General features: G+C 46.7%; 2 protein-coding genes across 2 annotated transcripts; one reads left to right on the top strand and one right to left on the bottom strand.

Annotated features, from left to right (window-relative positions):
* Positions 1 to 285: 285 nt before the first annotated feature.
* THOC1 (THO complex 1) lies at positions 286 to 21,018 on the top strand (the record flags this gene model as incomplete). The annotated part of the gene is made up of 20 exons (XM_010148299.1): positions 286 to 359; positions 465 to 525; positions 1,229 to 1,295; positions 1,943 to 2,061; positions 3,359 to 3,407; positions 3,900 to 3,995; positions 4,288 to 4,370; positions 4,878 to 4,951; positions 5,534 to 5,642; positions 6,797 to 6,928; positions 8,202 to 8,302; positions 10,242 to 10,308; positions 10,494 to 10,544; positions 11,172 to 11,242; positions 12,546 to 12,641; positions 13,603 to 13,668; positions 17,333 to 17,416; positions 17,944 to 18,091; positions 18,943 to 19,021; positions 20,723 to 21,018. Coding segments are annotated over 20 exons (1,923 nt in total), but the record flags the coding sequence as incomplete, so codon positions are not given.
* A 2,298-nt stretch (positions 21,019 to 23,316) lies between these two features.
* LOC104507120 (ubiquitin carboxyl-terminal hydrolase 14) lies at positions 23,317 to 26,491 on the bottom strand (the record flags this gene model as incomplete). Its single annotated transcript, XM_010148298.1, has 6 exons — positions 23,317 to 23,618; positions 23,758 to 23,865; positions 24,681 to 24,741; positions 25,557 to 25,685; positions 26,136 to 26,228; positions 26,426 to 26,491. Coding segments are annotated over 6 exons (609 nt in total), but the record flags the coding sequence as incomplete, so codon positions are not given.
* Between the last annotated feature and the right edge of the window lie 737 nt (positions 26,492 to 27,228).

Here is a 27,228-nt window from a genome sequence, read left to right as displayed (position 1 = left end):
TTGCAGATGCAGCAGTGTTGGTCACAACAGCATATTCTTCTGTCTTTCACACAGAAATACTGTTTTCACCAGGCTGTTAGCCCTGGTTTGAGGTGTGATAGTCTACAAGCTCACATGCCTAGTTTGCTAGGCACCTGTTATTTGCCCTCCTTGTTACCAAGTTCTCTTTGTAAACTGCCACATGGTGTGTGGCAAATAGCTTCCTTAGTATTTTTGTCCACAGATAGAGGAAGGAGATCCTCCTGGTTTTGTACTGGTTTTGTAACTCTCCTCTCTTTTTGGTAGACATCCACTAGAGAGGCTCTGTTTAACAAAAGTATCAAGCCATTGCTGAACGCATTTACCCAGATTCCTGGCAGGTAAGTCAATGCCGCTTGATTTTAAAAAGTGCCTATTCAGATAATTTTTAGTAACCTAGTTCCTAATAATTGTTATTAACTGGTGTGGAATGTTTGCATTTGCAGTGAAAATGAGAAGAAGTGTACCTTGGATCAAGCTTTTAGAGTTATTGTAGAAGAAGAAATAGTAAGTACTTTAAAATTTTATAGTTGGTTTCTTGATAAAGCTTTATTAATTTACCGGCAGCTTACATTAGCATAAGGAAATACTGTTTATTAAAGACATGAATTATGTAAAAATTACCAAATTAAGATGGAATATAGGTGATTAAAGGAGATGGGTAGGTAGGACAGAATGACAGTGTCTTACAGATACCACAGTACAGCGAGAGGTGTTGACTTAACCTTTTCCAGCAGTTCTTTGTCATGCTTGTGAGAGTCTGCTACATCTTAAAATTGTAGTTCATAAATACGCATTATTCTACAACTTTTCTTTTAAGAGTGGGGTGGAGTGAGTGGGTTATGTGATACTAGCATGTGTTGGAGCTGCCTGTCAGCTGCAAATAATGATTAAAGTAATGAAGTAATATTTTTGTTGCTATTATTTGAATGAAGGCTGAATGTGGGGTGTTAATTTGTAGTGGTAAATGACTCTTTACACAGTAGGTACTGTAGGGTCTTTTAACGGCCAGAAGCAGTCAAGAAATGTGGCTCACTCAGTAAAAACTTCATATAGTTAACTGACTGGTCTGATTAAATAGATTGTTTGAAGTTTTGGGAAGTTGAATGTCAGTATGTGTTTTAAATATTTGGAAACAAGAATTTTAGTTTTGTTAGATGTATTTAGGTCAGAATACAGAATGTTAACACTGTTTTGTTTGTTTGTTTAGATAAACAAAGCTCCATGTGAAAATCTCCTGGCAATTATTTCTCTTGCTATTAATGGAGTCACAGAAGGTGAGCATCTTTCTTTCAAATCTGTTGGCAGTTTTAGGGACCATTTAGGGGAATTTTAAAATCTTGATTTTTGTAAGTCATCTACAGCTTTGATAGTATGTGGCCCTTATACTAATGGTCATTAAGTCTGTTTTGCAAGAGGACTGAAGTATATTGTAATTAAATTCAGTTACATGTGTGATGTTTGTGTTGGAATCTTGGGGGTTTTTTTTAATAAAGATGCATAGTTTTGGTTGCAAACATGATTAACATTTTCTACCGTTGTCCAGCACTGTGAAATGCTTAGAAGTCTCCCATCCTAGTTTCAGAGATGAGACCACTGAGGCAGAGAGGTTAAATGACTTGTAGGTGTCTTTGTCAGTTGCTGGCAGAGGCAGAAGTAGTGTCTCCTGAATATCTGTGCTTGCCAGCCAGCACTGCGGTACACGGCTGGTTTTTAGATACTTGGATCTATTTCTGTAACCGGCTTTTGTGTCAGAAATAGCTTTAATGGAAGTTCATGCTGTAGCCCAAGTTTTTTGTTAGGATTTGTAGGAACCCAGGAGTTTGTTTTTTTTTTTTTTTAACATTATATCCCTCAACTGCCACACATATTTATTGCATTTTAGTTCAATTTTGCTGAAAACAATACTCCTTGTTCCTCACAGGTATCTGCACTGCATCGACTCCTTTTGTGCTTCTGGGGGATGTTCTGGATTGCCTGCCTTTGGATCAGTGTGACAAAATTTTCACTTTTGTGGAGAAAAATGTTGCTACATGGAAATCAGTAAGTATTTTTCCAAAATGTGATAGAGTTGTGCCAAAGCTTCTGCCTACCTGACCCATTTTTACAAACAGATTTTAACAGATTTTAGTGTCTTTCTATCTGTTTGTTAAAATAGGAGCACTGAGCACATTCTGTTTTCAGACTTAAAAATGTGTAGGAAGAAGAGGTCAGAAAATAATAATAAAAGAAATTACGATTTTGATTGCTGTTTTATTTCTAACTCTCTTCGCTACGGTATACCGTGTTTGTCACATTTAGGAACCAGAAATTTAACTTCTGATGCACAATTTGAATGAGTAGCTTCTCTCTTGACTTACTATTCAGCTTCTTCCTCAGAACTGCAGGAGATTCCTCCGTCTCCAATTTGCAGGGAAAGAAGCATTCCTGGTCACTTCCTTAACGAGCTTTCCCTTCCAGGGCTGTAGCAGTGGTGAATATGTTGCCCTGAAACGTTTCTGCTCTTTGAGGAGCAGTTGGTGTTTAGAGGCCGGTGTGAGGGTTTTATGGTCTTGCTGTGCCATGGTGCTGTAGCAGAAGAGCTGCTGTGACACGCTGCTGTGCGTCTTGTGCCACAGGCGCTGTTAATTAAAGAGGGAATTCAGGGTCTCGGGCAGAAGTTGTAACTTCCAGCGTTTTATTCAAGATTATAGGAAATCTTGGATTTCGGTTTCTTTGGTTTGCTCTCTGGCAGTAGTGCCAGGAACACAAGTGGTGTCAGCAGCTCTGTATGTGTAACACCTAGAAAGCATTCCAGTTTCTCTGTGTTTTCCTGACCTGGATTTCCTAACCAGGACTACCTCTCGCAGGGACTCATTCAGGTTGTTCTGTGTCAGGTAACATTGTGTGCCCTGGTATATTCACACGCTGTTCTTGGTCGTTAATACAAGTATCTATCAGTTTCTTTCTCCTGCTGCCAAATTCCTTGAACTGTGAATGCTATAAAACTTTTGTGTATTGCTCTTTGCTTATGTGTATAAATAAAGCATGGAATAATAAAGGCAATGAGTGTAAAAATTAGTGTGTTCCAGGAAAAAGAAAAGCGGATGCTGCTCTTACAGTTCACTTTCTGTATGGAGGCTGGATTTAAATGTTGTGGTTTATGCTTTCTTGGAATTTGTGGGACTGCTTCTTTTATGTTGCCTTTTTTTTTAAACCTACTCCTTATTTAAGGGTAGACTCAAATTTAGAGTTAACAGTAGGAATGACTCATACTTACTCATGGCTTTTGATTGAATTAGAATTGCTCAAGAAGGTTTTGTGATCTCTTAATGACATAAATATCTTTATTCCCTTTCAGAATACATTTTACTCTGCAGGGAAAAATTACTTGCTACGAATGTGCAATGGTGAGTTGTAGTTTTTTGGGGGGGTGGTGGGGAATTAAAGTATCTCAGCAAATGAAAGTGAGTTTAATACCTTGATGTACATTCAGATGTGTTCAGTAAAGTTAAAAAGCAGATCACTCATCGTAGCAGATATTCATGAGTCTTGCTGATTAATGCCAAAGTCATTCTGACCTTAGGGAAGTCTCGTCAGAGGAGGTCGTTATAGAAGAACATCTGAGAAATACTTACTCCTCAGCAGTGACAAGGCCCATATCAGAGGCTGTATTTGAGTAGGAGTCATTTGAACTTATTTTTTATCGCTGTTGAAGGTGTTAGGAGAATTGGCAGAATGCATTTGGAAAAAATGTTACTAACATGTACATTTATGAATCTTAGCTTCCTTTCATTAGCCATGTAGGTCATGTAATTAGCAAGTCTTAAATTCTAGTGTGTGAGGAATTGAAAGAGGGATAAATACTAATATTAATTCCTTTTTTTTTCCTCAATATTTAGACCTCCTAAGAAGATTATCTAAGTCACAAAACACAGTCTTCTGTGGCAGAATTCAGCTGTTCTTGGCTAGGTTATTTCCACTTTCAGAAAAGTCAGGTGAGATTTTTTGCATGTCACTACACCTAACATCTAACAAAGAGGAAATATGCCGAATCTTTCAAGTTCCTGATGATTGCAGACCGGATCCAGTGTGAGAAAATCACTTTGCACTTGTATCTTAGTTCTTGTCTCTACCCTTGACGTTGTGACTTTCATTTGTTCTGATTTCAAACACAAGTTTTGAATGCTGTTTCTGAGAATCTATTATCAGCATCTCATAAACAAGTAACTGAATGATCAGACTTACGAACGTCGTGGCTCCTAAGACTTGACCCTTTGTTTTTCGCAGGTCTTAACTTGCAGAGTCAGTTCAACCTGGAAAACGTCACTGTTTTCAATACCAATGAACATGAGAGCACTCTAGGACAGAAGGTGAGAATTCCTGTGTCATTTTTCACTCATTCTGCAGTAAACGTGTAAGATTGTTTGCACAAAAATGTGCTACTCTGCTTAATACTCAGAACTGCATGTTCATAATTCGGTTGTCCATCTTCCAGACCAAGCTGCTGATTCTGGAAATAGGTGTGTTGCTTGGTACATTAAACTGTGCTCACTTTGAGGGGAAAAAAAAGGTCAATTCGATTGTGCGGGATAAACACAGTCACTTACGGTGCAAAGTTTTCCCCACAGTGCACAAAGGCTATGGCTGTCCCACTTTTTCCAAGAGAAGTCAAGCTGCCATTGCAAAGTGTAGTAACGTGTTAGGACAGGAAGTTGTTGCACGTTTTACTGGAATAATGCTTTAGAGGTCTTTTGAATTACCAGTTTAAGCTTTCAGACCTAAAGTGTAATAGAAAGTTTGAAATGAAGAACAGTGTGAAAACTGTATGCAGCTCTTAGTGGCAATTGTAGATGTTTTAAATTATGTTTCCCTGTTAGCACTCCGAGGAGCGAGAAGAGGGAATGGACGTAGAAGAAGGTGAAATGGGAGATGATGAAGCACCAACAAGTTGGTGAGTTTGCAGCAGTTTCAAAAATTGAAAAAAAACTTTACATAAAGTTTAAGTAAGGAGCTGCTTGGGAAACATCCTTAAATGTTGTACATGGAATTCTACTTATCTCCTGCCCTCTCAAGATTAGACACAACCTAGCAGCGTCTTACTCTGACAAGTAAAGAGTTGCCTGGAAGAGCAGTTATTTGAAAAAGTTGCATATCCTGGCTGAGAATGACTGCTATTCTCTCTTTCTGACAATTTTCCCAATTATCTTGACAAAACCTGTTTTGGTAGGATGTATTCAGGGATTCTGAATATATGCTCTGTAGGCTTCTAGGAGAAAACGCTGTGCTCTTCATTCCCCAGATAGTGGAAAAACTCCTCAGAACCCTTTTTCTTGCTTTTACGGGAATAAAGTAAGAACAGACTGGATAAAAAACTTAGGGACAAATTCTCAATTAGATTTCTCTATAAGGGCTCACTGTTGACTCATTTCACTTAGAAAATGAATGATATTTTCTGGGATTGCACATTCCTGAGCGGCCTCGAATTTAATATCTCACCTTCAATATTGTTGTGTTGTTTGTTTGTTTTCCCCAGTTCTATTCCAATAGATTATAACCTGTATAGAAAATTCTGGTCGCTTCAAGATTATTTTAGAAATCCTGTGCAGTGCTATGAGAAGGTCTCATGGAAAACTTTCCTTAAGGTAATCTGAGTTCATGCTTTCAATCATTCAGCCTAAGTGAAGGTCGGCATTTACAGAAGTAGGAGGGTGACTGCATAAGCACAGAACAGCTCAGATGCTAATGCCGTTGAAAAATAATGGTGCATGAGGAAATGGGTTTTGCTGGTTTGTAAAGTGAGCCTTTGACAGTGAAGAGTGTACCAAGATGTGCGGTACATCCCGTAATAAGACTCTTGTAAGTCAGTAACAGAAAGACTTAATGTGTTGCAGCGATGTCAGAAGTACCTTTTTTTGTGATTTATCAGCTGCAAAAAACAGAACTTGTGGGTTTGGGGCTTTTTTGCTCAAGCAGATAAATAGTTCCAGCTAGTCCTAGATCATACTTCTGTATCATCCTATTGATCCCAAGATGATGGGTTTCTGGTGAAGCAAATCTCTTTATAGAAGCAATGGCTTGAACATCCCCTTCAGCCAGCTGTTTCAGTTTTGCTGAGGGTGAGCTATTGCTAAGCTGCTGTTTCTTTGCAATTTGCCACTCAGTGTTTATTTAATAGTAAGAAGCCTGGTTTTTAAATCTTCGTTCCCTGTGTTCTGGTAATAAGAGGTGACATCCGCTCAGACATTCTAATATAAATTTAGTTAATGAGGTCATATTTTAAGCTTAAAAAAAAAAACAAACCCCACACCACAAAAACTTTGCCACGAGTGGTTCAGAGAAACTGAACAAGGCCAGGCCTAAGTCTTTTAAATGAAGTTTTTGAGCTTTTCTTCGTTGCAGATTGATTTTAAGAGCAGCAGTGCAAATTTAGCTCTCACTTGGGTACCTTTCTTTGTATATATTCTGAACAACGTACAGTGAGTTTGAATATAGCACTGTCATCAGGTGGACCCTTTTTTTTCATATCATCTAAACAACAAAGCAGTTGTGCACTGTTCACAACCCGTAACATTGTTTTTTCGTGGCAGATTTTCAATAGTCCAGATGATTAGATGTTCTGAAATAAGTAACACTTCCGTTGTCATTTGTGGTGTTCACAGAAGCCTGGCATACTGGTTTCAGCTGGTTGAGAGCAAATTTCCAAATAGTTTTACTTGCTTGGCATTGCATGTAGTGTATTTCTCTAACTCCAGCGTTTTTGTACTATTTTCGTGTGGTAAATAACTCTGTTTTATAGTACTCGGAAGAAGTTCTGGCTGTTTTCAAGAGTTACAAATTGGACGACACTCAGGCTTCCCGAAAAAAGCTGGAAGAACTGAAAACAGGAGGAGAACACGTATATTTTGCCAAGTTCCTAACGAGTGAAAAGGTACGTGATTTCTTCTCTCAGAATCACAGACTAGTTGAGGCCGGAAGGAACCCGTGTCCAGTTCAACCTCCCACCCAAAGCTCTCGGCTGGCGCCGGTTGATCAGCGCTGTGTCCAGTCGGGCTTTGCATGCCTCCACAGGCAGAGGCTCCCCACTTGCTCTGGGTATCCCCTTGCATTGTTTGATCACTTTATTGGGGTAGGCTTATTCCGTTCTTATTTTATTCTGTCCTTGTGGAGTGCCTCTGTTAATTGATGATTCAGGGACTTCTGCTTCTGGAATAAGGGCCTGTGCTAGAGCTGAGACTTATTTATTACGTTTGGTTTGTATTGTTACATTGGGAAAGGCAAATGGAAAAAGAGTAAATATTTTAAGATCTGATGCTTTTTTATCGCCTTTAGAATTACATTTCAGAAGTTGACCGATGATGTGCTAACTGTATTTTCTGCTTCATAATGGTCTGGTTTAAAATAGCTTGAGATTTGAATCCTGTTAATATTAAGTCAAAAATAACATTTAATTCTAAAATTGTTGTCTTAATTTTGGACTAATATATAACTTTAAAATGCATGTATTAGTAGACAGAAAGCAAGTGTGAGCGCAGGTTGAGTTTTCTTTCTGGCATAGAAGATTAGGTAAATTCATCGTAAGCCTTTGACCTGTGTATTGACAATTTTAAAATAATTTAATGTAGAAGATAGAGAACCGGTTGCTTCATTGACACCCAGCAGTCAAAGGCCTTCTTTAAAGGCTCTTCAAATGTCCCCATTGTTCATGCTGCAGCCTGTGGCACAGAAACCAAGCAGTGTATCGGTGGTCAGGTGTTGATGAGAGTGAAGGCTTCTGTGGTAGCCGGGTCCTTATGTTGTAGCCATGGAAAGGGAGCAAGCTGTCCTTCGGTTACTGAAATATTTCAATACTTGTTTTTTCCAAAAGCCTCTTCACTTCAAAGGGAATGTTGTTAAATCCAGCAGTATAATACTAGTTAAACAAAACCCCAGGGCTACTTTTACAAGCAGTTCCTAGTGCTTTTATTTCATTAGAAACATTGATACTCTTTCCTAAATCCTGCTAGAGGATAGTTTACCCCTCTTAGTACCTTACGAAGTGCTGTCCTGAAAGCGTAGTTGATACTGAATAGAGCTTCTGTACTGACTTTCATCATCTTGTAAAAGCACTCTCCATGGAGTTTATCTGAAAACAGCTGTCAGATTTTTTCACTTCCGTGTATTTAATCTCTTCAATGTGTAATTCTTTTGTTGTTGTCTTTTAGCTGATGGATTTACAGCTGAGTGACAGTAACTTTCGCCGTCACATCTTGCTGCAGTACCTGATACTATTTCAGTATCTAAAGGGACAGGTCAAATTTAAAAGGTAATGTGGATTTTTTCGTGTGTTTTGGGGATGGGGAGCTAAGAACATGGAGCTAAACCAAAATATTTTAAGAGTTGGCTCCTTGTTCTAAGGTTCTTGTGAAGCTTGCAGAGCCTTGGCTTGGTAAATACAGGATGTGGCTGAAGTTATTTTACAGGAGGAAAGCAGAGGTCTCGTGCTTGCCTTCCTCTGCTCCCCTTGGCGTGAGTCTTTGCCCTCCCTTGCAGTGGCTCTAGTGTTCATTAGACTTAGTCAGATTTGTGCAGTTTACTAAACCAGCAACCAAACAGTTTGCTGGTCTTTGCAGGGTTAGTTTTCTGCCAAACTGGTGAGTTGAGGCGGCGGGGGGGGCGGGGCAGTATCTGAGAAGTAAAGGCCTCTAAAGCTTGCTTAAATGCCAGCCGTGAGGGGAAGGAGTCTCCCTTTGGCAGCAGCAAGTCGTTAGACCGAGGCAGGCTCCTTGTTTGTGGCATCACTTTGAACCTCGAGTGGCTCTGGGGTCTGGCAGATTTGTTGCAGATTTGTTTTTCCTGGTGCGCTACAGAATTCTGTCTAAAATAGCAAGGAATAACGACAGTGATTATTGCTTTTACAAATTAATGGGGCAGAACAGAACCCTGTCTTTTCCTGTGATGTTATGTGAAGAAAACCTTACCTGTCTCTTCATTTCCTGCCCCCTTGGCCATGTGAGCACATAATGATTAACACTGGAGGCGGCCGTCTTTCACCTGCACTGTACTGCTTTTGATAAACAGGTCTCAAAGAACTCTGCAAACTAGATTGGGATCATTATCCTCATTCTGTGGATTATTTACCAAGGCAGTCAGGTGGCAGAGAAAGTAGTAGGATTCAGGTCTTCTGCATGGCAGCTCAGTCCTGTAGAGGCGATAGTCACGTCAGGGGCAATGCACTAAGTGTTCAATCCGAGCGCTCGTTTGTCAGTAGTCAAGGATGGCATGACATATTAATGCTGTAGTGTAACGCTTGGTGCGGTGGTTGTTAAACACTGCTAATTATTCCATTCCTTTAAATAGATGAGCTGCTTTTATATCCTGTTGACTAAGAGAAGGTAGTTCTACAAGCCCTTCTCCTGTTGTTGACTTAGCCAATATAAGCATGGTCGTTAAGGTACCTAGTGCTTCCTAAAAACCTGGTTGGTGCTGTGTTGCTTTTGAACACTGGATGGAATGTTAAGGGTTATGCTTCAAATATATTCTTCTTGAACCCCTGAAAAACAAAGATTAGATTCTCATCTGATTTTTAATGTCTTTAAGAGAATCTCTGGTCTCTGCTTGGGAACAAAGTGAGCCACGTTGGATTTATTGCTGTGGTTGCTTTTCTTTTCACTTCTACTTACTGATTGGATTATAATTCTAAATCTATCAAGCAACTTGTCTAATGGCTTCAGGTTATGCTATGTAGAATTTATGTTTGAGATTTTCAAGGTCTGTGTTCAGTATACAGCTGCTAGAGGAATTCTTTTCCTATGGTTTGTCTGCAGCGGTGCTTTAGCTGGGGTTAGGAGAGGTTTGCTTCTATTTGGGTTTTTTGTTTGTTTTTGTTTTCTTTGTGGGTTTGGTGGGATTTCTTTTTGAAGTAAGCCTTTTCATTGTGCCCATTTGCCGTGCTTTGGGTCCAACATCAAGGTGTGATCTTGAATCAAGCAAATGGACTTCCTGTTGGATGAAGCTAAACCTTGAAAGTATATTCCACAAGCGCATCTAATTAACTCCACAAACTAATAAGTGGTCAGTGCATGGGACCAGACCAGAGCACATTCAAAGGACTTTCTTCAGATCCCCTCTAACACCCCTCAGAAAGTATGTGGTGTAAATGGTGTGTACTGAGCACTGATCTGACATGTAGTCAACTCTCCAGATAGAGTGAGCTGATATCATGACGCTTTTTTGATGTTGCTTCATTTTTGTTGCAATTTCAGTTCAAACTATGTCCTAACAGATGAACAGTCTCTTTGGATTGAAGATACGACAAAAGCAGTTTACCAGGTTGGTACAGTAGATACTTCACTAAAAATCACATGGAAGAATAATTAGTGTGTAAAATTGTATCAAGCACCTTTGAAGCAGTAACCACCATTTTCTTGGGGGTGGGGGGTGGGTTTCTGTGTTGTACTAGAAATATAATGCAAAAGTTCAAAAGTTGACTTTTTTTTTTCTCCTTCCAATCATAGCTTCTTTCCGAAAATCCTCCAGATGGGGAAAGATTCTCAAAAATGGTAGAGGTAAGTACTTTGTGCCTGTGGGAACAAAGTCTAGGTGGCGCGTAAAACAAAGCAGTATTAGTTTAAACTAGCGTTTGGAATAGGGGTAGCATCTGACAGAAATTTCCTTACCTCAGTAAAAAAAAGGTCTTATAACTACTTTTTATTTTATAGTCCTAGTTTTCCCATGCTCTCATTAATGTGCTTTTCTTCCTTCTCCTGGGGAGAGATGGAAGTGTGCGTGTGTACCTACAAGAGATGTCGGTAGTTGCAAACAACCCCCAAAAACCACCTTTCTGAAAAGTCTTTGCAGGAAAGAGTCATGTGCCCAAAGATGTGGGAATAAGATGCAAGTGAAATTAAAGAAAAAAAAGTTGTCTTGCTTTCCTTCTTTACTTTGGCTGCATCTGTTTTCTTGTTTAGAGAAGGAGGAATAAAGCCTTTCCCACAATCATTGAAGAGAGGAAATATGCTATTTTTGAATAAACTAAACCAGAGGCCTGTGATTATACTGATGACCTTCCAAATAGTGACTGAAATACACACACCACAACCAAGTTTCCCCCTCGATTTTAATAGCTCATGTTAAAATTCTGGGGTTAACTCCGAAGGTGATTATGATCCTAATAATGTGCAATGTTTCTGCAGCATATATTAAATACTGAAGAAAACTGGAACTCGTGGAAAAACGAGGGCTGCCCAAGCTTTGTGAAAGAAAGGTAACTGTTGCGAAGTAGAAGCTTGCTGCTGCTTGTTTCAAATGGTGCTTCAGCGTCAGAGTCTGTATGCAGGGCACGTTCGAGCGTTAATGCTTCGCGCGACTTGGAGATCCGTACGGTTGCCCGGCCCTTCCGTGTGTGCAGAAAGCACTTAGATTTCAGCCAGAGGCCTTAAAGCTTCACTATGTGAAGAGCTGGTCACGGATGTGTGGGGTCTGGGGAGAGGATTCCTTATGGTCTCGTGGCAGCATTTTGTTGCCTTACTACCAAGAATCCAGTGGCTGAGGAGGCTGGAGCGAGTCGTCTCCCTGAGGAGGCTGGAGCGAGTTGTCTCCCCTCCGGCCTTCAGCCAGCCCTAGGGGGAAGAAATTAGTGCCTGACCCTCCCATACACCGCTTGGGATTGCCTCTAGCCGAGCCTTTGGCGTCACGGCTTTGGTGGGGCAGCCTACCCGGAGTTTTGTGTCGCAGTCCTTCTCTTACGCACTTCACCCGCGAGGTTTGCCGCTTGGCGGTGATCCCTGCCCCGAGAGAAGGTAACGCTTAGGTGGCTTTCGCCACGGACGGTTTTCCTGTGACAGATCAGTGACCGAGCTGCGGCAAAACTTGAACTTTGACTCCGTATGTCTACTTGACTCCCTTGAGGTGGGCACCAAACGTTGCTCTTCCATATCCTTCCTCCTTCTGCACACACGCTCCCTCGTGCTGTGGAGCACCTGGGTCGTTACCACCTTGCCGTTTTCTTTTCACGGCGAGATCGGGTGGAGCCTCCTCCCCGTGACTTGAGCTGTTTGCAACAAAGGGAGGAGGGGGGGCTGTGAGAAGAGAGAAATGACTGTTGTGTGGTGGGAAAGTAAAATGTTGAAATTTGACTTTTATAAATGTTCTGTCTCCCTCTTTAGATCTCAGCCAGAGTTTCAGCTTGGGTAGGTCTTACCCTAACCTCAGTGGTCTGGGATCTCCATTCTCTGATCCCATGAAATCAGGTGCACCTGGGGAAAGAGAGCTTGCAATCGTAGAGCAGATGATGCCAGCAGCAGGGTAGATCACACTTGTGCTGCTGCCATACATGTGATTTGCTTCTTTTTCTGTATCGGGACTCTGATAGACCTTTACATTTGTGACTGAACTAATCTTGGTGTCTGGCAAATCCCTTTCCTTATTCTCACTTTATCTTTTCTCTCCTCTTTCCTCCTGCCTCCTTCCACTCCTAGAGTGCCAGGCCTTCTGAATACTTTCATTGTGGTTTAACTTGGCACTATCTAGTACTGGTTTGATACTAATGAGCATCTTTTTTTCTTTAGACCTCCTGATTCTAAGCCCATGAGGCCTGTGAGAAAGAGGCCAGCTCCGGAGGACTTCTTGGGAAAAGGATCAAACAAAAAAATCCTTATGGGGAAGTACGTTGGATTTTTTTTCATTCTGGGTTTTGGTTGGTTTGTGGGGGTTTTGTGGTTTGGGTTTTTTTTTTTTTTGGTTTGTTTGGTTGGGTTTTTTTGGTTGGTTGGTTTTGTTTTGCCACTGGCTTTTTTCTAGTCAGTCATTTTCAGACTTTACTTTGGAACCACCAGGGAAGAACAGCCAAGGGATATGTCGTTCTTTTAAAACTTGCAGTAGCCTTCCTTTCCTTACAGTCATCTCTTGTAGATCCCTTTTAAATAGCCTGGAAGTTACAGGCTGAAAATCAGCCATTTGGATCAGTTTTTACACTTTTAACCTCTTTTTTTTTTTTTTTTTTTTGCTTAAGACCTATCTGTCCCATGGCTTTTAAAGTAACACCCACTGGTATTTTATCCCCAGGGCAAATATTTCTTCTTCCTGACATATCCTCTCCTTCAGAAATGCCGTATTTTGCATGATAGCAAGGGCTGCATCTTTCCGCTTCCTTTTTTAGGAGACATGATAGTCTTTTCCTTGTAACGGTTCACCCAGCCTAGATGGGGAAATTCTGAACTTGTCTTGAGCTTCAAGACCTTGCCCTGAGTGATTAGTAAAATGTCCTTTCTGAAAAAGAAAGTGATAAATTATTTCATTTATTGGAATAAAACGGCCTGACCGTAAGGAGAAGACGGTCTGATACTCTCTGGTACTGATGGAAAGAGAGTTTGTTAATGTTCCTGACCACAGATCAGCAAGAGATTAGAATAGAGATTTAGTGCATAGTTTTCCTCATTTCCAGCATCAGGTAAGTTTTCTGTTGCTTCTGGTAATTCTTAGTACGTACCTATTGCAAAGCTGGTATGGAATGCTTGATTTTGTAAAGGCTCTGGGGTGAGAATTGCTGTAGCCTTGTTTCATGTGTGTCTCTTTGTTGAACGGGGGAACATGAACCTTGATACGTGTTTGTGCTTCTCTTTTCAGCGAGGAACTGACCCGCCTTTGGAATTTGTGTCCCGATAACATGGAAGCTTGTAAATCTGAGAGCAGGTAGGTAAAAAGTGGTATGTCGTTGTCTAAAGCTAACTTTCCGCTCATTCATTACATACTAGACTACAATTACTAAAAAACTGGCATATGGAAAGTGTCTAAGATGATCTTAGGTGGTGTGCCATTTCACTCTGTGTCTTGAGAGAACCCGGTTGCGTGAACCTTTTGCCTTGGCATCTCCTTGCAGTTTCCTTCACTAGTGTGTATGCTGTCGGTAATTTTCATTGCTTAGTGAAGTGAAATCTGAGCTAGAAACCAGGTGGAAACTCCCATTTTGTAGAGCGTGATTGTATAATTAACTACCTTACATAATCCAGGAAGATTGCCAAGTCTGGCTGTAACGAAGTTAGCATGCTGCTTGGCTGTGATTTTCAAGCGGGCGTGGGCTTTGAACAGGACTAGGTCGGAGGGGACGAGCTAGCAGGCATTGTTTCTGTGCATACCGGGTCGACTAGTGGTGCAGATGGAGAAAAATACAATTATTGGCTATCCCTTCAGCTTGCACAATTGTAGGAAATACTGCAAATGTACTTTGCTGTGTCACTTCGTTAAAGACTGGGTAGTCTGTTTGTGTGCAGACGTGATGCCTGGGAGGAAAGTTCGGAAAAGGAACGGGACGGTTCCCAAAGAGAACTTTGCGAGTGGTGGCTGATGAGGCTGGGGAGAGGTTCCAGCTGTGCACATGGCCCGAGTGGAGGAACTGCTTTTCCAGAGGTCAAGCGTTCCACAGAGAAAGTGCCCTCCATTCTCGTGAGACTGGCGTGTCGCGGGGGGCCTCTGACAGGAGACTTGCCTTTACTAGGCCAGGGGCTAAAGGTGGAGCTGTGTTTGGAAACAGAGCCTTTGATTCCCTGTGTGTGATTGTGTTCTGCTGCAACTGCTTTGAATAAATAAAACCCCAAAATAAACAAGTGGAGGTAAACCAAGAAAATGCATGCCGCGGTAAACAGGAAGGAGAAGACCCCGAGGGACCTGGATTCGGCTCCAAGTTTTATTACAGGCTTTGCGACTCGACGTGATCAAGTGACTGTAACTCTTTGCTTTGGTTCCTGGTGGCTTCGTTCAAATGGGGTCATACTTCCTCAGCTGTCCTCTTCAGATAGCCAGTTTGGGGACACCGCAGCAGGGTTCCAGTCAGATGGGTTTTCAAGGTGTTGGCTTTGGTTCCAGTAGTCAGTGATAATATGACACTTAGACACACATGGGGCACTGCTTTCCTGAGCAAAACGTGTTTTTCAAAACAAGGTGAATTTACAGGGCTGCGTGCTTCCCCCTGCCCCAGACGGTTACCAGGTTCCCTTGTAGAAGCAGATGTGTCTCTGTGAAACATTAGGCGGGAGAAACACAGACCGTTACGAGCTTGCTTTGTGCCACAGCTAATCTTGGCTCGCAGTTAACCTGCAGCTCTTCAGTAACCTGCATTTCTTGTTTGTAGTCTGCACAGCAGCCAGCTGTCCTGATGGTTGTGAATATTATTTCTGTTGGTTTTTTAGGTCACGGTTCCTTATGTGCTGGTTTGAGTACCTTTCCGAAGCAACCGCTAGCTCTTCCAAGAACAGAAACATCAGTTGCCTTTTTGATATGTCCCCTATGAACCATAAATATTGTCTTTTAAATCACAGAGGAGCAGTGGTTGGGAGGGGCCTCTGGAGTTCACCTAGCCTTCCCCTTGCTCAAAGCAGGGTGAGCTAGAGCAAGTTGCCTGGGACCATCTCCAGTCAGGTTTTGAACGTCTCCGAGACTGGAAATTCCACAGCCTTCCTGGGCAACCTGTCCCAGTGTCTGACCGCGCTCCCAGAAAAGCTGGGGGATTTTATTCTGATGCTTAAGTGGAGTTTCCTATATTTCCATTTGTGCCAGCTGCTGCTTGTACTTACACCAAGAGCGTTAAGCCTGACTCTCTCTTCACTCACCCCATCGGGCATTTACTACCCATGATCCCTCTTTCCTCCAGTGTAAACAGTCCTAGCTTCCCCGGCCTCTCCTGGATGCCAGATGTTCCTGTTCAGGTACAGCCTTTTGCATGGGCCAGTCCCTTCTTTTGCTGGGGAGCCCAGAAGTGGACCTAGCACTCCCGGTGTATCTTGCCAGTGCTGAGTAGAAGGGAAGGATCATCTCCCTTGACCCATTGGCAGTCCTCTTCCTAATGCAGCCCAGGATGCCACTGGCCTGGCTTGCCAGAAGGGTGCCTTGGTGGCTCATGTACGTGGTGGTGTCCACCAAGACCTTGTCTGCCAAGCTGCCCCTGTCAGCCCCAGCATGTCCTGGTGCCTGGGGTTGTTCTTCCCCAAGGGCAGGACTTAGCATTTCCATTTCCTGAGCTTCATGAGGTTCCTGTCAGCCAATTCCTCCGGTCTGCTGAGGTGCCACTGGTTGGCAGCACAGCCCTCTGGTCTGTCAACCAATTCTCACAGTTTGTAGTGTTAGCAGACTTGCTGGGGGTGCCCTGTCCCATCATCAGTAGGTCAGTAATGAAGGTGCACGTGCTTGCTGCTGGGGTTTGTCTCGGACTGGCTTGGGTGTCCAGGTGGTTTTGTGTCCAGCTTACCTACAGCTGCCACGTGAGGTGAAAGGTGACGTTAGTTTTCTGGTTCTGGGTTCTTAGGTGCTAGTCTGGTGCTATCCTGCTTTTCTGGGTGGCTGAGGGGAGACCTTAGCGTTCTCTACAGCTACCTGAAAGGAGGTTGCAGAGAGGTGGGTGTCAGTCTCTTTTTTCCCAGGTAAAAAGTGATGGGACAAGAGGAATCGGCCTCGAGTTGTGCAGGGGGAGACTTAGTTTGGATATTAGGAAACATTTCTTCACCAAAAGGGTTGTCAGGCACTGGAACAGGCTGCCCATGGGAGTGGTTGAGTCACCATGCCTGGAGGTGTTAAACGTGTGTCCATGTGGCGCTCTGGGACATGGCTTAGGGTAGACTTGGCAGTGCTGGGTTAACGGTTGGGCTCGATGGTCTTTAAAGGTCTTTTCCAACCTAAATGATTCAATGAAGGTGCCAAGTAGTACTGACCCGGTATGGAGCCCCAGCACACACTAGTGTGCCTCCAGCTGGACTTCATGCCACTGGTGGCATCTCTTTGAGCCCAGGAGTTCAGCTGCTTTTCAGTCCCCTTCCCATAAAGCAGTGTCTCCTGATGCCTGTGGATTTTGGACCTGTGTTGACCATACTCTTACGGCAGCACTTTCGGCAGAAGGTGCTGGGATCCCCGGGGGTGGCGGGGGGGTGGTAGAGAGGCCGTGTTTTCCTTATCCTGTCAAATTGCAGAAAGATAACAACCATTTGGAGGCCCCTGGAGCGCCCCTGCACGCGGCAGCGCGTGGTTACTGCAGCCTGTCCGTTCCAGGCGCCCTTATGAAAGTCTTTTTTCCCCGCTGCCAGATTTCTTCGGCGTGTGTCGCCGAACGCTCTTGATGGACGTTCGTGTCGCCTTCTGTGCTAGGCAGTGCTGGTGGTACGCGTCAGTGCTCACCTGTTGGTAGGCGGTTATCTGCTGCGTAGCAGGGGGGATCTTTGCTGACTTTGCGGTTGTTCGGTTGGAGCAAGCTGGCTGCTGCAGGAGTTCCTTCAGCGGATAAGCTTGAGATGTGTACGAAGGAACAGAAACCCGGCTATTTTCGAGTAGGTCGTGAGGAGGGTTAAGCTCCTTATTTTATTTTATTTTTTAGGGAATATATGCCAACGTTGGAGGAATTCTTTGAAGAAGCTATTGAACAAGCAGACCCTGAAAACATGGTCGAAAATAAGTACAAGTATGTCAGACTTTCATGTGTTTCACTTTATTTTCTTCTCTTTCATGTTTGGATTGTTGAAGAAATCTGACAGCTCTCTGCATTACTGACATCTGTGTAGGACTCCAGGAGTTGGAGGGGGACTTTTTACAAGGGCCTGTAGTGACAGGACAAGGGGTAACGGGTTTAAATTGAAAGTGGGGAGGTTTAGATTGGATATCAGGAAGAAGTTCTTCCCGGAGAGGGTGGTGAGGCACTGGAACAGGTTGCCCAGAGAAGCTGTGGATGCCCCATCCCTGGAAGTGTTCAAGGCCAGGCTGGATGAGGCTTTGAGCAACCTGGTCTAGTGGAAGGTGTCCCTGCCCATGGCAGGGGGGTTGGAACTGGATGGTCTTTATCTTCCCTTCCAACCCAGACCATTCTGTGATTCTGTGAATGTACAAAAAATGTCTAAGTTTGGATTTTATTAATTAGTAAATGCCTCTGATCTTTTTCTGTGCTTTTACAGATGCCAGAATCTTACCAACCAACCTTGTATTTTATTACAGGGCTGTGAACAATTCCAACTATGGCTGGAGAGCGCTGAGGCTTCTAGCTCGCAGAAGTCCCCACTTCTTCCAGCCAACAAACCAGCAGTTCAAGAGTTTACCTGAATATCTAGAGAACATGGTAATCAAATTAGCCAAGGAGCTGCCTGTGAGTAATGTTACCTTATAATAATAAATGATTCATTTGGCTTCTTGCTTGTCTCTCTGCAGTCCATGTGGTATGCGGGGAGGGTGGGGGCAGAAATCCACAGGGAGAAAGAAGCCTTTGTACGCTCAGGTGAAGATTACAAGTAAAACCGGTCTGAACGGTGAAGATGCCAGTAGCACAAAGCGGGTGCTGAGCTGTGCCTCGCATGCCGCGGGCAGTGCTGCTGGTAGGCAGGAGTAGATTTGCACCCAGCCGCTCGGGTGGCGTGTCGCGGGGCAGACCGCTCCCGCCGAAGGTTGGGCCTTGGTTGAAGGCGTGAGCCGGTGCTGCGGCCAGGGAAGGGCAGCAGCTGTGGCTGAAACATAGGACGAGAGGAAGCCTTTTGTTAGCCTTTTGTTTCTCTCGGCTGGTCAGCAGCTAAATCAGAGTTAAGTGTGTTTGTGTTTGCCACCTTCTAGAAGTTGGAAAGTACAGAAGACACTGAGGAATTCCAGAGTGAGGGGGGGGAAAAACAATCATCGGTAGCAATCCCGTGGAGAGTTGGTGGTGTTTATTTTTGAAGTGCATAATAAAGGCAGGTATGAAATGCTTCGCTGTAGTCACTGTGAAAAGGAGAGAATGCTGCGAGGTCACTGCATCCTTCCGTCAGCTTCTTAGCGCGGTCTGTGGTTTATGAGAACGCTTGTTACCAGTGGTTTGGGTACGAGAGGGAGGCCACGGGGCGTTTTTAATTCTCAGATGGGATCAGGGCGGGTTTTCTGTTCTCTCACGCATTCCAGAAACAATCAGAGCTGTAGAATTTCTCTTTAAATGCAGAATTCCTCCAGTGACGTTTAGTTCTCTCATTGTAGCCTCCTTCGGAAGAAATAAAAACAGGGGAAGATGAAGATGAGGAAGATAACGACGCTTTATTAAAGGAAAACAATGAAAGTAAGAGTCGCATGTTCTCAGTCCTACCAGTTTCTGTTTTGCTGTAGAAGCTGTGTTTTATCATGGTTTCCACGGCAGGTCAGCGGTCCCGGTTACCCCGGCACCTCTGACTTGAACCCACGTCTGTACCCAGAGGTGCAGCCTTTCTGTGGGGCAGGGCAGCTTAGCACCCTCTCAGTCCTGTGGCCTGCAGCACCGAAAGCATCCAACTTGTTGGATTAGCACTTTCCGCCAGGAGCCTCTTCCGCCTTTGCTGCGGCACGATCCGTGTTGGCAGCGTGGGTAGGTGTTTGTAGCTAAAGCGCCGCCGGTGCTGCTGTGTAAAAACCTACCCGAGTGCCCCCTGCCCCGCTTTCCTCTTCTCTCTGCCCTGCGATTGCCAGGGCAGGTGCCTCCCTCCAGCCCCCGCTGCAGTGGGTAGCTGTGGGACTTTCAGGTATGGATATATTCCAGCTCTGAGGTCTTTACCTCGTCTCAAATGTCTTGAAGGCTGGTCTGGGAGAAGAGCAGCCTTCCTGACAAACGTACCCTCTTGTCCATTCCTCATTGTGATCCAGTCCTTCCACTTTGTCCCTTGCCTGGCACTCCAATGTGTTGTGCTCCCGCCTGTCCTTCCCTGTCTCCTGTGCCTTAGTGCCTTCTTCCGCCCTCGTTCACGCCTTCGTCTCACAGCCCCTTCTTCCTTGCGTGTTGTGTCCCTGTATGCTGGCTCTCAGATCCAGCATGGACAGATGGGACACGCAGTGCGTGGTTGCCCAGAGAAGCTGTGGATGCCCCATCCCTGGAAGTGTTCAAGGCCAGGCTGGATGAGGCTTTGAGCAACCTGGTCTAGTGGAAGGTGTCCCTGCCCATGGCAGGGGGTTGGAACGGGATGGTCTTTAAGGTCCCTTCCAACCCCAACCATTCCGTGAAGCCACACGCTGGATACTGCTGGCCATGTGGTTGAAAGATTTTGCTGCCAGTGGAAAGCCGCCATGGGCTGCTGTGACTGACCCTCCTGTTGCCCCTTTCCGCCCAGCACCTGACCTTTGCCGCGGTCTCCTTGCCGACAGCGGCAAGTTCAGCCTAATGCTGCCTGCAACAGCCGGCGCAGCTTCGCGCTGGTGAATTTACAGCTTTACTTCCGTCTGGTCTTCGGGCAGAGCTGAGGTCTGTACGCCGCTGTGCTTAGGAACGGGGGGTGATCCGAGTGGGTTTGTGGTCTCGCTGTTTGTCATCTTCCGTTCTTTCCCCTTGAGTTTAGCTCGGATAACTGAGTGTGACTGACGGAGAGGCACTACAGAGAGTCGAAACTTCCACTCCATGCCAGCTGGCTCTTCCGGTGGCGTGAGATCTGTTAGGAATTCAGAATACACATAGAAATTGGTCACAACAGATGGGCTTTAGGGTTTTTCTCTTTGGAAGTGTGACGGGAACCGAGGTGGTAAAGCCGTAGGTTGGGGCCCGTGGTTGCAGGCCCACCAGCGCAGCCACCGCAGCGCTTGGCTTCTCAGCAGAGCGGAGGGCCTCTGCTTATTATCTTCGTGCCGGCAAATTCCTTGAAGTACTGACTGCATCGTACCGTTACCACCCTATTCCCAGTCCTGCTGCTAAAAAAAGGTGGAAGGGAAGCAAAGGGCAGACAAGGGAGGTTCCATTTGCAGTCTCCGGAGGCGTTCCCTGCCTCTCACTGTGATCCTGTCTCCCTTTCCCCCCTCCCAGGCCCGGAGGTACAGCGGGACAAAGCCATGACGGGCGACCAGATCGAGCTGTTTGCCAACAGGCTGGGGGAGCAGTGGAAGGCCTTGGCCCCCTACTTGGAGATGAAGGACGCTGACATCCGGCAGATCGAGTCGGACAGCGAGGACGTGAAGATGAGGGCGAAGCAGCTGCTGGTGGCCTGGCAGGACCAGGAGGGCATAAACGCCACCCCCGAGAACCTGATGGCGGCGCTGAGCAAAGCCGGGTTAGGTGACCTTGCCGAGAGCCTAACCAGCGACGCCGACGGCAGCGGCTAACTCTGCTCGCGCCGACTGGTCCTGGGGTCATGGCGGTTGGTGACCGCGGCTGTTGCGGTTGGCGGTGTCCGGTTGTGACCAGTTTGTGTGTTGTTTCTGTTGTTGCTAGGTAACAGCTTTTTTGATAGGTATTTTATGTTCAATAAACGATAAAACTTTGTAATGATATTGTTTGGCTGCCCAGATTCCCTGAGGAAAAGACGAGTCATCCTGATCCCAGAAAGAGGAAGCCTCACCTCGCGTGGTGGAGGATGCGGAGTCAGGCGGCAGCGGTGCCGGGGTCGCTCCAAGCCGTTGACAGTCGGAGGCTGCCCAGCCGGGTCAGTGGGGTTTCTCAGGGCACGGGTAGGCGTGGAGGACTTGTCCGTCGGGGTGGGGAGCTGCAGGGCGTCGGAACGTGCCTGCGTGATTCCACTTCGGTTGTGGTGGGGACCCACGTCGGCTGTCGGTGCCCTCCGAGGGGTGCTGCGCTGCCCGCCCTCCTGCGGGAGAGCCAGTTCTCTCCGGACAGTGTCAGTAAGTGGGGGGGAGTCTGTGCCTGTTTGTGTTGGCACTTACCAGCCTCTGGGCGTGTCTGGCTCTGGAGGGTCACGAGAAGGCAGTTCCTTTGTCCCGGTCACCGGGAAGTGACCGTTGGTTTCATTTTAAGGCCAAAGCTAGTTGTTGGGCACGGGCTGCGGCGTTTTCCCTCAGGTTTCGTGGTGGTGTAGCTGGCTGCAGCTTGTTCTGTGGCCGTTTCTTGTAAAATTTGGGTCATTCAGTGGAATCTGCCTAAAAGTATCGAGTGATTGGAAAACGAGGTAGCACAGACCTGTTCTCTGCAGAGTACTGCTTCCGTTACTGAATCCTGCCTGTGGATGTGCAGGGAGGCTGGATTCCAGCCTGGAGGGGCGGGTTCTTGCCTGCAGAGCCGTTGGCGAGGGCTTTGTGCCTGCTTCCCCCCGGTTTTGGATTTAGCTGTATTAGGAATTGGGTTATTGAATATTCCCAGGGGAAGTCAGTGGGGGCTGATGTGTGGGACAGTCGTCGGGAATAATGCAGCCCACGTCTTGCCTCCCGCGGCAGGTGCAGCTCGGCGGGAGGGATGGGGTGTAAGGGTTTCAGTCGGTTAAGGGCCTTGAGCGTACTGTGAAGGGGGGCATGTGGGCTGACGGGCGGCTCCTGAATGTGGCCTACCTTCACCTGGGGGGGTGGGCGAGGCTGGCCCCCACGAAGGCAACGGAAGGGAGCCATGTCCGGCCCGTTGTGTTCTTCGTGCTGCGGGAATGAACTGTAACCCCAGCACTCGGGTTCAAGGTGAGAGGATTTGGGCAGAGCCGTCTCCTGGCTGAGCTCGGAGCCCCTTTCCTGAGGCGGCACCAGTGGGTGTACGGCCTGCAGTGGGTTATTCTGCACCACCTGACAGGCATGACCTCATCAGAAGGTGACAGCTGAAGTCAGACTCACTGGGGAGACCCTGGCTCCTTCCGGCTGTGGACAGCAGCTGAGGGGACACCTTGATCACGGGCCCACAGCTGGGGGATAGTGTTCCGCGGAGCGGCAGCTGGCCACAGGCGTGGTCTGTCTCCTCCTCAACCCTGGACTGGGAGGGGAGCCTGCGCCATGGCTCCGGGGTACACAGGAACAGTGGGTGTGACCCTGGCGCTTCTCTGGCTGCAGCCAACAGACACACTTTTCCCACTGCTGCGCCCCCAACAGCTCTAGTCCTGGGGGAAGGAATGGGAGTTACCGCAAGCGAAGCCCCATTGGCACCCACCGCACTGGATGTTACCTACGCGTGCCAGGGGAGGAGGAGGCAGATCCCTATGGCATAAAGACAGCGGCTTCGTTACGCGACTGCGCCGATGGGCGTCCCGAGAACACACGGGTACTGACTGCGCTACCCCGACGTGACGCTGGTGAACGGAGACACGCTGTTGATCACCATTTATTCCGAAGTGATGAGATGCCAGCAACAGAACAGACTGAATCAGCAGGTCAGGCTGGACAAATACCCGATGGTAGCCACGGCTGTGGGCAGCAGCACTGAGTTACGCAACAAGGCAACAGTTTCCCTTCCCCCTTCCTAAGGAGATGGCCGGGGAGGGCGAAGGATGGGCAGCTACTGTGGTATGAACCATGCAAGAGGAACGAATGTGAGAGTAGGTGTGTAATAAATACCTGATGACACCGGGGGGGATGGGGGGGGGCAGGGAGAGGCTCGTTTAAAAAAATTATCATCTTCTGCAGGACGTTAAAGCTATTTTAAGTGTCGTCACCACCACGGCGGGTGGCACGGTCCGGTCACTAATTGGTAGGTGGATCAGTTTTTTTTTGAAGTGATACCCCTCTTCCCACTGAAAAGGGTTTGAACGAATCAGCTCTCCCCTGGCTGAAGCGCTGGGGTTAAGGAAGTGATCAGTAATCAACATTTATTTCACACCTAGGCAGAACAGCTAACACGGAAGACTACGGCTCAGCTTCGTCTTCAATGACTTCGATTCTGCGCGGCCCGTAGAGTAGAACGTAAGCTATATGCCAGTCTCCACCCCCGGATAGCCTCAAAATATCTTCGGGTGTGACGATGCTGACTTTGTCGTCATCAAACTTAATCCATTCATCTGCAAGAAAAACGAGGGGACGACTCGTCGTTCAGCGACTCGTGATTTTACCCACGGCCATCCCAAGGGGGCTGAACCGCCCCTTCAGCCAAAGGAGCTGCGAAGGGTGGCTAACGGGGGTACGTACACACGTATTTACCTTGTTTCCTTTTCACCCAAGAGACGTAATGCCCCGAGGAGCTGGATCTGCCCTGATGTGTTAGCACTGCCTGCAGGTCGTAATAGCCGCAGTTATTGGAACCAGTATCTGAAGAACAAGGGGAAAGAGAAAAGCCGTAAGTCCCCGGTGAAGAGCGAGCAGGCAGGCACGGCGCCATAGCTCTGCACAGTGAGCTAGCACCGTGCTGCTACTGGGGGTTTGAAGCAGGAGCAGCGGCCTGGACAGCCTCTCATGCAAGGGTAGTGTTCCTTGGCCTGATGCAAACACGTATCGGGGCGTGCAATCAGTAGAGCCAGGTGGGACTGGCCACTCCTTCCTTCCACCACCAGCTGCTGCCTGCGGTTGGGGCGAGCCCCCAACCTGCAAGGGCTGACGCGCTTGGGTACCACGAGGGGTGTTACGGGCCCCAGCGCACCTTAACTGCGCCTCTCCGTGCTCCAGCCCATCCCGTTTTCCCTGCGCTCTCCAGCCCGTCAACGCTGCCCCCAGCTCTTCATGGGGTGCGTCACCCACAGACCGAGGGGTCAAGTTCGGCTCAACAAGGCCTCCAGAGCACTTTCTGCACCACATAAGGGCGAATGCCAAGGCCCCATGAGCACCACCTCCGCAGTTCTACAGGTCTAGGGCCGGTTTCTGGGTCGATTTCCGCCACCCACGGACAAGGTACAGACCACGTGTCCTCGGGTGCACAGCAAGGCCTCTGATGGGTGACAGGTCTGCGACTATCGCAACAGCGTTTTGACTCGCCCCATCTTTCCTCCCCTTAAATTTCTGTCAGTTGCTGAAGGTTAATTTTCAAAGGCATTAAAAATAACCCAGGTTCTCAAAATATTCCTGCCATCAGGTCCACTTAAACACAGGTAAAGAGTTACTTTCAAAGAGATTTAATTCCCTCTACTCACCGTCAGGAAAAGAAAACGGCTCATATTTAACTTCTTTCTGCGCACCATCGCTTTTACTAGACTAAAGAACAGAACACGCTGAGTTAACATGGGAGGGGTTTGAGAAAGCTTGAGCACAGTCACATCAAATACCGACTCTCTGTGTGCTTAAAGATGTTTCTAAGCCTTAAAGTTCTTCGTTCAACTCCAAACAAGTTCTGCTGCTGTAATTCCAGCCAGGCATCCCGAAGCCTCATCCCAACAAGATGACTCTCTAACATCAAGTATGCCATTTAGCATGCATCGCCTAGACTCTTCGCCCACCAGACTGGCAGGGTTGGAGCCCAAAACCCATTCTCCAACTGAAGATGTTATTCCTTGCGAGGGACTTGGCAGAGGCGACAACAAGAAAATAGCAGCGACTGACCCCAGGAGCCAGCACGCTCCGGTGTACAACAGCCCTCTGCCCTCGCTCCTGCCTGCGTACGAGGAGACGCCAGCCTTGGTCAGCCGTTGCCACGAAACTGCCAGGAGCCTGGCCAGGAAACGAGTAGCAAACTTTAAAAAGTGGCTAAACCACTACGGTTTTAGCTTACTTTTTTTTTTTTCTCCCCTTCTTTAACGAAGGGTGGAGCAGATTTAGAATATAGGGACAGGGTGGGAGAGGGAACCATTTACCAAGTTTTTAGAGCAGAGTCTATCTCTCATCAAGCAGTCACATCGAAGCAGACACTGTGTTTTCATGAAAATTCACAAAGAAAAGCTCTGTGGCTCAGTGCCGAGGGGTTTGACTGCTAAATAACGAAAGAATACATTTAAGGGAGCCGGGGTTTCTCTAGTCCTTATTGGTACCCAATTTCAGCTGCATGACTTCATCAAACCGACCAGGAAACTTACATTCTTTGGCTGCTGATTGACTTTTTTGTCTTCTAGATCTTTGAATTTTGATCGGTAAGACACCATCTTTTCCTGAAGGTCTGGCGTACAGAGCTCGTAGACATCCAGCATGAGAGGGAATTTAACATCCTGGGCAGGAAAAAGCGTAAAGATTATTAGTGTCATTTGGTACTCGACATGCCCCGTCTCCCTCTCCAGAGAGCCAGACGCTGATACGGGAAGCGATGGTTGCCGTAAATGCTTCTCATCAACCTCAGAGCACCCTCCAGCGGCTGAAATCCCAGCCCTCTCCTAAACAACCACTCTCCCTCCGATCCACCGGTGAAGGGAGACCGAAACGCATTCCTGATGGTGTTGGAGCAAACTCACTTCTGCCCCCGACCTCCTCCCCCAGCCTGTTTTGGCAGTAGGGTCTGCCAGGCCCCACCGTGACGGGGAGCAAAGCAACGGCGCTGTTGGGCATCGTTAAGTGCAGTTTAAAAGCCAAGAGCCGAGCAAACAGCCTCCAAGGATCAGCCGTCTACTACAAACTCGCCGGGAAGCGTAAAGGGGAAATCCAGCTGCAGAAAACCCGCTCACCTTGAGGACTTTGGCATTCACAGATTCTTTCTCTTTGTAAAAAAAACGAACCATCTGGATGGTCAGGTACGCTGGCAGGCGACTGATTTTAGACTACAAAAGATGGAGAAAATAAGGGATATATTATTTTAACATATTAAATAATTTCCAACTGGTCCTACTGGCAGCGGCCCTGCAGGCGCTGTAAACACCCCTCAGGCGCTGCTGCGGCACAAACCGCCCGTTTCGGGACAGAAAACCTGACGGCGGTGGAAAGAAGCATAAAAGGGAACAACAAAGGCACCACTCACGGATTTGATGTAGAGCGCGTTTCTCTGCAGCGTTGGGGAGAGCTTGGTGATTTCCTCCTGAAGACGCTGCCGAGACACAAAGGCAGTAGGCACAGACGTTCACTGTAAAGCGCCGCGCGGACAAACCAACCGCGATATAAATCTTGTGCCGCCCATGGCTGCTGCCACACCCCACGGAATTCTGAAAATCCTTGGCAGGAAGGCGGTGCCATTTGTTCAGCTCCAGGCTTGTTCCTGAGCCCTGACAACACGGAGCTGCTCTCTGCGGAAAACCCTGTTCTGCGGGAGTGGAACCTGCAACTGGGTTTGGTTACGGGTGTGTCCTGTCTTGTCACACCTCCAGGGGCCACACACCTTGTCACAACGGGGCCCCCAGTCTGAAGCAGACAGAGCTGTGTACGAGGAGTCAGGTGGTGATAACTCTACTTCCAGGGACCTTTCCAGGGAAAGACCGGCCTGGTTATTAGTGTTGTGACTCTCCTGCTATGGGCAAGCCAGCGTATGGATTGTAGCAGACCTATTCTGCCCTGACAGGGAGGTGTACTTTTTTCATAATCTTTTTAGTCTGTGAGCATTAACTACTTTCTCTTACTTTTCCTTCTAAACTCAGTCAAAAAAGAAAAAGCAGATACAAAGATGATTTCAGAACCATGCAACTTGGTCCCGTCCTGTACACACCAGGTCACTGCTTCTACCCCTGCTCTTAGACAAATACTCTGCAAGAGCACTTACTACAAATCTTGGGTAGCAGCTTCTCTCCTCAATCCCCTAGATTCTCAAAAAAACAAAAAAAACCCCCCCAA

Source organism: Eurypyga helias, unplaced genomic scaffold (genome assembly GCF_000690775.1).
Source record: "Eurypyga helias isolate BGI_N326 unplaced genomic scaffold, ASM69077v1 scaffold26413, whole genome shotgun sequence".
Classification (NCBI taxonomy): Eukaryota; Metazoa; Chordata; class Aves; order Eurypygiformes; family Eurypygidae; genus Eurypyga; species Eurypyga helias.
Note: the sequence above shows the minus strand (reverse complement) of the source record. Positions and strands in the feature narration are given on the sequence as shown.